The sequence below is a fragment of the Notothenia coriiceps genome, unplaced genomic scaffold (assembly GCF_000735185.1).
Source record: "Notothenia coriiceps isolate Sejong01 unplaced genomic scaffold, NC01 NC01_scaffold00031603, whole genome shotgun sequence".
In the NCBI taxonomy this organism is placed as follows: domain Eukaryota; kingdom Metazoa; phylum Chordata; class Actinopteri; order Perciformes; family Nototheniidae; genus Notothenia; species Notothenia coriiceps.
Genome location: NW_011364304.1, coordinates 504,158 through 515,371, shown reverse-complemented (window position 1 = coordinate 515,371; position 11,214 = coordinate 504,158). Strand labels below are relative to the sequence as shown.

The following is an 11,214-nucleotide window of genomic DNA, read 5'->3' as shown; positions in this document are numbered from 1 at the left end:
CTTAGGAAGGTTCCTAACTGAGGAAATTGACCTGGAAGTAACCATGATGAGAGCTGTTCAAATTCTCTTAAAAGGTCACCTATTATGCAAAATCCACTTTTTCATGTCTTTTATACATAAACATGTGTCCCCTCTGTAGAGAGAGATTCTGAAGGTTTCAGGATAAAAAAAATTCTCTTTTTGTCCTGATCCATTTATATAAAAACCTGACTGAAAATGAGCCGATCAGATTTTGGCCACTTTATAATGTCATAACGATTTTTTGGCTTTTATAACCATTAGCCAATCACCAACCAAGGTAACCCCCGCCCCCCCCTACCTTATCACCTGAATCTCCTCCTAGAGCACCATTGTGTTATTTTTAACCAAATATCTCTCAGAGTGGCGTGGGGAGGGGCTCCTTATGTTCATCTAAAGTAACAGACAGATAATCAGCACTTTAGAAACAGGGCTGAAACAGAGGGGATTATGGGATGCTGCAATGATCTGTTATTTCTGTATTTGGAGCCAAACACTTCAGAGACATGTTTTGTATATATCTGAGACCTATAATATATAGATGAAAAACAGTATAATAGGAGACCTTTAATGATAAGGAAATGAGCTTCAGTTTTCCTTGTGGTTAGGTAAAAACTAAAAGTCTGATGAGTGCAGCGATGCAAAGCCAAGGTACAGTGAACAATCAGAATCATCCAAGATTTTAAGTCCTCAAAGTTGGCTGAGGTGAAGGCTTAAAAACAACTGAAGCTTGAAGCACGATGTGTTGGACAATGAAGAAAAAAGACTAAAGCTGAATATCTTCCGTTTCACCGGCCCTGAAGACTTTTTATTTTAAATTGTTGACATTTACTCATCCTCCATCCGGTAACTGCCTGCCCAACCTATCAGTGTCCTACCTGTCCAGCTTCTACACCCACACACAAACTCACCCCCCACCTATTTTGAGCTGCTGTTCATATCCGTAGCTAAAGACGAACCTCTTTCTTTTTTTAACGATGTCTCAGGGCGGATAGGCACATCATAATTCTCTGGCAGAGACTGGAGACAAACACCTTCTCCTTCCCTTAACAGCGTCTCTGCTGCTCTCAGAGAAAGATACTTTTTTTTTTTCCTGATGGTCAGTGTCAATTAAAGCAGCTGGAGATTGCCACTCTTACCATTTCAGGGTGCATTTAATACAGAGGGAAACAACAGGTATGTTTGCATAGAGAGACACCATGAAGGTCATGGAGAATTTGTTTCTAAAAAGATGCTATTGACTCTTAAAAAAGGTGGCCAATTTGACGTGTTTCCAGCTAATTCATCTTCTGAACAAAAATACAAAGTTTATGGATAGAAGATTTATTTCTTATTTTCAATACAAGGAGTCTTAAAAACACATTATTGATTCAGATAAATATTTTCTTTAACGATTTGAAGTAATTAGTTTGCAATTCTGTATCCTTTCAAATCCTTTTTCTATGGCAAATTAAATCCAAATAACCTTTTAGGTCAGGTTGGCCATCTTCTTCCTTTTGTATTGGATTTTCATGTTATTTAGATTTTCTAAATCAATAGGTGTACGTGTAGCCAAGACTATATTAACTTTTAAATTGCTGTGAACTAAACGACAGACTGCACCAACAACCTTTTTTCTTTATAATAAGGTTATTTATATAAATGTTCATGGAACAGTTTCTATACACGCATGGTAACTTCATAAAGCTGTGTATCCATCAGATAACGTAGGAAATAAAATGATACCCTGGGTACTAATGAATGGTTTCCTTTGCATGAGTGCTCAGGTGATATGAATCAGTTTCATCCTTTATTACGTTATCTGTTTACAGCCTTCCTGTTGCCAGGGAGCAAACAGCCACAGTATTTCAGTCTGTGCCAATGAGCAGGTCCGGCGCCACAGTGGTCTGAATGGAGTCGGACCGCACCAGCCCGGCTGGGTCCGTTCTGTTACCTTTCCATCAATGTTGGTTATCTCTCACGCTCAAAAGACATCTTACTGCTATTGACCAAGACGCTGCTCTGTAATATTGGGGCTGGGCTAAATGCAGAAGATAGACGACCCAGCAAGGAATAATCAAATATAACTTAACTCAGCTAAATTGCTTCATACAACCCATTATTTTTCAATTCAATAAACTTGGAGATAATGTGCACTGTAAAAACCAAGAGCAGAGGAGGCACCGCTTCAGAAAGGGCGGACATAACAGAGCGGTGACCTTCATAACTAGTTTAAAGTCTTCTTCCAAACAGCATGATTCTCATTTCATAAATGATGGTTCCAACTCAGTAAAAGACAATAAAGAGGGGTATGTGTTATGATGGGCTACCTTGTGTTCGAAAGTTCATGAAAATGTTAATTGTATTGTTCAGCCAACTATTTATTTTTCCAGCTTTCAGATTCAGCCTCTGGTCTCAAATCACAGTAGTCGAAACGACAAACTCAAGGCTTCAAAACTGTAGTTTGTTTGACATCACGGAGACTTTTTTCACTTCAGCCACAACACATTGCTTCTCTATGGTTACCATCTATAATGTATAACTTTAAACTAAAACTGAACAATGACATCTATGATCCAGACAATAATTAATACATAGAGGGATAGCAGCCACGCCGGGTGAAATTCAATATCTTTATACTTCCCCTTATCGTAGGCAGAAGAGTACAGTGGAAAGAAAGAGGGGGATGAGACAGATCTGAGGACAGCTGATTGGTCCCTAAGGTCCAAAGAAAGGACACAGTTTTGACTAAAATCTGACCTTGCTATCGCGCATCACAATCAATGTCTCTCATTCCTCTTTCTTCTGCAGTTTTTCCCCGATTACTCTCTGCTTGTTCAACCAACTGTCACACTGGCTTTGATAAAAACATGGGCTAATGATGTTGGCAAAAAACCACTGACAATTAAACTCAGCATTTTGGAACAACAAATTCATATCATCCAGATGTTACTCAGCCTTCTGTGACAACACAGCCGTTCAATTCATAAAATCAATCTGATAGAAAAGTATATTCATTTAATTGCAAGTTACCAAGTAAGGTGTGCCATTTGCATTGTTGCACATGTTTACGAAAAAACAACATGTGCTCATGTAATGTATGATAAAGTGAGAATGAAATGATTAATGTTACAGTATCTTACACAATTAATAATTAGAACAAAGAGCAACAAAATGTAACCTACCTTTATGTTGTCAAAGGATGATTTGTTGGTGACGTCATACAGCAGAAGCAAAGCTAAAAGAAACAGAAAAGTTTATAGTTTAAAAAATACTTCGACTGCAAATAATGTATATTGGAAGGGTTAATCCAATCTTTAACCTTGATGTCTCAACCTTCAAAATTAAAATCATGAAAGATTTAGATTATTTTCACTGTGCCCGAGGCTGAGCCAATTGGTCTCTGTCTCTTGGCTCTGTCAAAGTCCTGCATCACAATCAGCTAAAGTTGATCCAGAAATAGAAGTTAAAGTAGGGAATGTACAACACATTGTTAAAGGAAAGTTGCTGCAAAACATGGAGCATCCAAATGGCCGAGCTGGAGTCACTGTGTACATTTGACAAGCCTCAACCTTCAAATTGAGCATTGTTAGATTTGCCCTAATCAATAACAGTGCTGTCAACATGGCCGCTCAACATTTGACACTGTGGGTTATCCTGAGTGTAAGCTGTGACCTGAAATAATGCAGCAGCAGCAGCAGCAGCGTGGTGACATGTTGAGAGTTTGTCCTTCATTTGTCCAACTTGTTTAAAGCCCTGTTGAACTGATCTTGAGCAAGCTGACTCATTACCATCCATTCTTTAAGTTTCCCTGATCCAGCTACATTTGTGTTAACAAATCAGTACTTTCACGTGGACACACAAAAACGAAAGTGAATACCAATATTATGATAATAAATTAAGGCATGTGGTCAGTCTAAAGTTATAAAAAAAAAAAAAAATAAATAAAAAAAAAATCACATTTAGCTAATGGCAGGCACAATGTTTTATTGAATATGATAGGATTGTCAAACTTCACTGATTTATCTCCCACACAGCGCACATTCACCACTTATAATAGTCTCTCTCCAAAAACAATGATCTCAGTTTTTTGTTTGTTTAATTGGAGAAAGTTCTGAGTCATCCAGTCAGTGATGTGCTCAATGCACTTGCTCAGTGTTCTAATCGGAGAATAGTCTCCCGGTGCAATTTAAAGATAAATCTGGGTGTCGTCTGCATAGATGTGATAGCTTAGATTGCTCTTTTGAATAATTTCAGCCAGAGGTAGCATATAAATATTAAAAAGCAAAGTTCCTAAGATGGAGTCTTGAGGAACCCCACATGACATATTTATCAGGGTTGATTTGTAATTGCCTATTGAGACAAAGACTCAATAGGCAATATCTAAGACAAAAATGTAAAAGATATTGCTCATCACTTTAATCTTCCTGCATATAACTTGGGTGTATCATTTTCTGATTCTAAAGCAATATATTGCACTATCTACTTGTAGAAGTACCTCTGCCACACAGCACTTACAGATTGTTATAATAGTCGAGGCGTAGCTTGGCCCAAGGTCTGCTGGCGTTTCACAGAGATACTTTGATGTAGACAGATGTACAGTCTTGCTTTAAAGAGACAGAAGTCACCGGGAGCTACCCATAAAAACTACTTCTGTTGTATGATCCGTTCACTGTGGTGATACGAGGATGGACTAAAGTACACTGCAGATAAAAACTCGAGTTTGTTTTCAGAGTTTATAGGGATCACAAAGGGAATGACAGTGTAGAGTGTATCTACATTGTGTAGAGCAGAGTAGACTGAACAAAACGTTTTTGATTTTGTTTGATTGAAATACTTAAAGCTGGGGAAACCAAAGTAGCAGAGCCTTTTGTACACTTCAGAAACTTTAAAAGCTTACTGACAGGAGTTTGTGATTCACTGCAACTTCGTCTAACGTGAACAGTCACTATCTACATTGCCAAAGGCACAGAAGACATTCATTTACGTAAGGCTGTCAAGCTCTAATAAATTATACCATCACCACCAATAAAGTTTGACGGTCTAAATTTAACCTTGAAATACCAGAGGCTATCTCTAATTATTTTTCTCACTTCAGCTCCAGAACAGCCAGGTGAGGAGGGCATGTGTCTAAAAGAGGTCACATCTCTTGGGATGTTTTGAGATGCTTGATGTTTTCTGTTCAGTGATACAGATAGTGCAGCTGCCTGAACTTATCCTGTGATATGCTTCATGGTGGTAATGGAAAAGCAATTTTAAAACCTGACACTGAAATGTCTAAGGCTGCACTTCAAAGATGTGGGATGTGTTTTTCAGATGATGGAAAGTTCCCGGGCGTCGCGCCTGAAACTGGACCTGCTAAAAGTCTTCCAGGGTCTCCTTCCTCCAGGAGACAGACAAATAAATCTTGCTTTATTTATACAAGGTAAGGCCAATACGGGACATGGATGAGAACAACACACCGACACAGATCAGTTTATACTTACAAAATCATGTTCTAACAACCTGTCCCTGTTGCATACACTTAAACAGATTGTGTAGACACATAGAAATCTCCCTTTGATCACACAGAGATCAATGACTGCCTGGAGATTAAAAGACAGAACCAAGCGATGCATTCTCAATATGATGGAGACACAAAGACAAACTGCAAAATTGTGTCAGCATAACCTCCATTTCCAGCTTCAATACTTCCAACTGGCTGCTATATTTTCAAAACTGCAGTACTGGATGTGTAGTTATAAATTGTGTAATTTCTACTTTAATATTGAATATTTGAATGCATGCTTTTTAATTAATACTAAGCTATCTTTGACTCTTTACTTGCTGTAACAAATGTAAATGTCCCATCTGGGGGACGAATAAAGGTAATCTGATTCATTTCATTAGCAGGTAAAATCCTTTAGTTCTTCTCGGCATGTTCTCATCTCTTATTGAACCATTTTCACTGAAACACTCGTTATGTATACTTTACAGCAGGAGTGTGAGTGATATGGGAAAAACCTCCACAGAAAATGTAGTTTAGACTCTGGGGGGTGAAACCGATCCTGTATAATAGCTTAATAGGCCTTTAAGTGCTTTTATATACAAATATTCACTGATAGTTTGAATAATGACTCCCAGACTGTGGCCGTCTTCTGCACATATGTTGTCTGCGTAATTTGGTTGAATGGTATACTTATCCATGTGGTACCCTTTGATGTAGCCTATGTAGGTATTATGTATTTTATTTACACGTATATCTTGCTTTAAAACCATGTGCAAATAGAAATTGAAGTAACAGGCTTTGTATGTGACTTACTTTTTTTTCTCCTGACATAAATGAAACTAGATGGTTAAGGAAATATGTAACATGACTAATCAGACCTTATGGTTTTTTCATACTGTTCAGGGTTTGGGTTTTAGTTCCTCATACAAAAGCTTATGTGGATTTTATTGAAGCAATTCATTATGAGCAACCCTCCCTTAGTTAGAAGCTTTGTGAGAAAAACCATGTAGTCGGGCTCACAGAGATTTGACTGATTACAAATCATCAAAGAGGACATGAATCCTCAATGTGTTGTATTTTCATCCCAGGAAAGTTAAAAATAACCCTCAGCTCTTAAGAGTACTGCACAATGGAAGAAAAACAATCTCATCTACACCTCGACACCACCACTGCTGTGAATTATAACACTGGCATACACATTTATTTTCATGTCAATAGAGCAGGACTTTTCTAGAATTCTCCAAAACTAATTATCCTTGTATCTTAATGGCAAAGAACAATTGTTTAATATATAAAAAAAAGGTATGTTGGAGCTTCCTCTGTTATGAACACTTATGTACATATTGTAGCAGCACCTGACTTTATAATACAGTTGCAAGAAAAAGTATTTGAACCCTTTGGAATTACCTGGATTTCTGCATAAGTTGGTCATAAAATGGGGGAAGACACTGCTGTCCAGAAAAAACATTGCTGCACGTTTGAAGTTTGCAAAAGAGCACCTGGATGTTTGCACTACTGGCAAAAATATTCTGTGGACAGATGAAACCAAAGTTGAGTTGTTTGGAAGGAACACACAACGCTATGTGTGGAGAAAAAAAGGCACAGCACACCAACATCAAAACCTCATCCCAACTGTGAAGTATGGTGGAGGGAGCATCATGGTTTGGGGCTGCTTTGCTGCCTCAGGGCCTGGACAGATTGCCATCATCGACGGAAAAATGAATTCTCAAGTTTGTCAAGACATTTTGCTGGAGAACTTAAGGCCATCTGTCCACCAATTGAAGCTCAACAGAAGATGGGTGATGCAACAGGACAACGACCCAAAGCACAGAAGTAAATCAACAACAGAATGGCTTCAACAGAAGAAAATAGGCCTTCTGGAGTGGCCCAGTCAGAGTCCTGACCTCAACCCAATTGAGATGCTGTGGCAACCTCAAGAGAGCGATTCACACCAGACATCCCAAGAATATTGCTGAACTGAAACACTTTTGTAAAGAGGAATGGTCCAAAATTCCTCCTGACCGTTGTGCAGGTCTGATATGCAACTATAGGAAACGTTTGGTTGAGGTTATTGCTGCCAAAGGAGGGTCAACCAGTTATTAAATCCAAGGGTTCACATACTTTTTCCACCCTGCACTGTGAATGTTTACATGGTGTGTTCAATATAAAACATATAATTGTTTGTGTGGTTTTAGCTTAAGCAGACTGTGTTTGTCTATTGTTGTGACTTAGATTTAGATCAGAACACATTTTATGACCAATTTAAGCAGAAATCCAGGTAGTTCCAAAGGGTTCACTTGCAACTGTATATCATGTGGTAAAAAATCAACACCAAAATGTTAAAACAGCACTGTTAAGAGACCATAATCTGCTTATTAGGTTGCATGTTAAGTATCTAAAGGGTAAAACAAACCAAGATTGTTTCCTAACTCAGAAGTTAGTCATCTATAATTAACGTATAGATGTGTATATTAATGTGTCTTACCATGGGCGTCACGGTAGTAGGCATGAGTGACACTGCGGAACCGCTCCTGTCCAGCTGTGTCCCAGATCTGCAGAGAATGAGAGAGGAAGGTTATCACCGAATAGAAAATGAAGTTCCTATCTTTTTAATAAGTCCTCCGTTTGCTCATCCATCCCACTAGACCTCATTGTGAAGCCCTCCATTCAATTTACTCCTGTGATCCTGGCTAAGTCTAGAATATGGAAATGAGATATGCAGGACAATTGAAAAGGCAATTTTCTTGTCAATTCAGCACTGAAATAGATCAGTTCTTTAAAGCTGTACTAATTTAATTCTTTTGGCGACAGGAGGGCAGCACAGCAAACTGAAAACCCAACGGTGATATATTATCAGCATAAAGCTTGTGTCTTAGCAAACGGTTACCCATGTATGAATCAGCAGACCCGTAGTAACATCATTAGTACTTAAGAGTTATGTTTACTAGCATCTGATTAATGTAATTGCAATATTTTACTGTATTTTGGTGCAGACCCCTTTAGCTACTGGAAACAGGGTTAACTAAAAAGGGAGGAAAGGAACTCGGAACACTAAGGTTTAAGGCTGTAAATTAAAGCAATGAGTTAACAGTTGCTAAAATCACTGACAATACACAGTGATTTGATCCATTGTTGATATAATAAATACTGGTTCTTAAATAAGTGCAGACTTAAGGTCACAGCACATCCATCATTTTTTATCTGGAGCTCAGTCTGGGTCATGATATTGCATATTAATCGTCTGTGGTCGGTGCTCTTTGTCCCCTCAACCAACCTCAGTGGAATGAGGCTAATTAAGTGTCTTTTTCCCCATCAGGCAGCAATGACAAGTACAATTTCGGCTCAAATGGCAATTACTTTTTCTACTCCTCTTAAAGCAGACCTGTGCAGGTTTACTACATCTCACTTTCTTGCTGTAGATTTTAATCAGACCCTCCCTCTTCTCCCCTCTCTCACTGAGACGTGTCAGCTTCATTACTGGTTCTGCTTTACGACCCCACCCCCTCCAGGGCCAAGAGGCCGTCATGAAGAACGGCAATTACTGGAGGAAAAATAACTCCTCTCTGTTCGGGCTACAGGGTGCTCAGCAGACTGACTGAGCCAATTTACCTCAACTAAATACATTACAGAGCAAAGGCCCACTTCACCAGCCTCCACTGACTCCTAACTCTGATCATCAGAGATGATTCACATATTTACTTTCTCTGTGAGAAATATCAAAAACACAACAATGTATTTCAAACAAGGAGGAAGTGTGGATTAGGGAAGAACAACTCAAAGCCTCATGGAAAGTATTCATGGAGATGAATAAACCCAAATAAGGGCTTTTTGTATCAGGATCATTGATTTCCTAACAAACCAAGGCCAGACACTTTCATTTATATTGTGTGATTAGACATTATGCATCACAAAGCTAAAGTGAATAACAGGCACTGCTAAAGCTAAAATGGTGGGGGTTAAGAATAGGATAGGAAGGTTTTCAGTGTACAATGCCATAGGGGGTTAGACACCAATTCTTGTTTGGTTGACGCCTTTCTTTTAGCAACAACATTTAACATAAACAAAGTGTGTAGAAAAAGTAGTTTTTTCAAGATTAAATTAAGTTCTTACCTGGAGCTTCACCTTGACTCCATCAATGTTCAGGACTTTATTCTGGAAATGAAAGCAAGAAATCATAAGTGACAGTGCCTACATTTAAACCCTTTTTCCAACTAGCAACAACTTCTTTAGTGTGTTGAGGAAACAACCTGAGGTTTGCATAAGTGGCAGACACCTGGCTGAGCTGTCTCTTCCTCTCATCTACCAGCCCCACTCTCCTCTATCAATATTGCATGTCTGCTCCTCACTTTGGCCTCTCCTCCTCCAGAGGATTACCCCTCTGCTCCTTCGCCTCCCTCCGTCTTGCCTTCTTAGCGAGACATTCCTCTGATCGCCACTTCGACCGGCTTCACCACACAGCAGTGAGGCGCAGCCAAATGGATGTGAGGTTTCCCAGGTCAGAGGGTGACTCTAGAGAACTAGATGTACTATGCTTAAACTACCTGCCATCAAATGGAATTAAGTCGAAATAAAGGCAGGGTTTGGTTTATTTAAACATAACTGCTGTGCTGCTGTTATGGCACCATTTTTTTTATACCATTGCTTTTTACTATACATTATAGTGTTTATCGGGCCAATTTGTCCCTGTAGCCCAATATTGCACACCTGGCCTATGAAAGGAAGTGACCTAAATAGATAAATTATCTCGGAGGCGTGAATCGGCCTCCTGCCCTTCACCTCATTGATCACTCCTGATGCAACAACTGGAGGAGCACTACATATTTCTGACCTACACTGTCAGACCAATGATACACTTCAACATCTTGCCCTGTTTAAGGAGGAAATTAGGGATGCAACTAAGGATTCTTTTTAAGGATGGGTATCGTTAAGGTTTTAACGGTACTACTGCTTTTATCGATACCGCTTATCGATCCGGTCCTTTAACGGTACTCTTATCGGTTATTTTGAAGAGAAAAAAAAGGTAAATTACCTAAACAAATTGTAAATAATGTGAACTTACAGAACTGTAAAATACAAACAAAAAACAAGTATTTACTGCAAAAATACAGTGGTACACAGCAACACAGGTGGGGCAGACAGGTATGCTGCAAAAGGTTTGCTGCCTAATGGTTCTACTGGAGGAAGATTAAGGTATACATAACGTACCCGACGTGGAAACGTTACTAAAAGGATTTGGACAAATTGCTCGTGTTACCGCCCTTACATGCTAAACTCTTATTGCACTTTTGGCAACGAGCATTGTCCACATCGACACGTGTAAAGTTTAACCACACCTTTTAGCGCTTAGTTCTCTCCGCCATCTCCGCTGTGTGTGTGTTGCATGCATGTAGCAGCCACGTGTGTGTGTGTTACATGCATGTAGCATCCACGTGTGTGTGTGTGTTGCATGCATGTAGCAGAGCGTCTGTGTAAACTACGCCCCCTCACACACAGACAGGAGAGATAGATTTTTCGTCTGGATTGGAAAGATCGAAAATACATCACACATTTTTTCTTATTGCATATAAGAAACGGAGTTGGCGAAACTAAAACTGCAATATAATGTTTATGTAGCAATAATACATGACATGTTTTAAATGTCTCCAGTACCGATAAAAAGACCAATAGCGTCGGAGCTTAACGGTCCCTAATTATTTTCCTTATCAATTAATTTGCAGATTTTCTCAATT

At 39.0% G+C, this 11,214-nt stretch overlaps 1 protein-coding gene across 1 annotated transcript in view; it reads left to right on the top strand.

The window, feature by feature from the left end:
* Window positions 1–11,214, top strand: part of LOC104960183 (ras-related protein Rab-26) — a 40,632-nt gene that overhangs the window by 9,927 nt on the left and 19,491 nt on the right. The window contains exon 3 of the mRNA XM_010788159.1: window positions 9,037–9,041. Coding sequence (XP_010786461.1) covers window positions 9,037–9,041 — 5 coding nt within the window. The remainder of the gene's footprint in view (window positions 1–9,036; window positions 9,042–11,214) is intronic.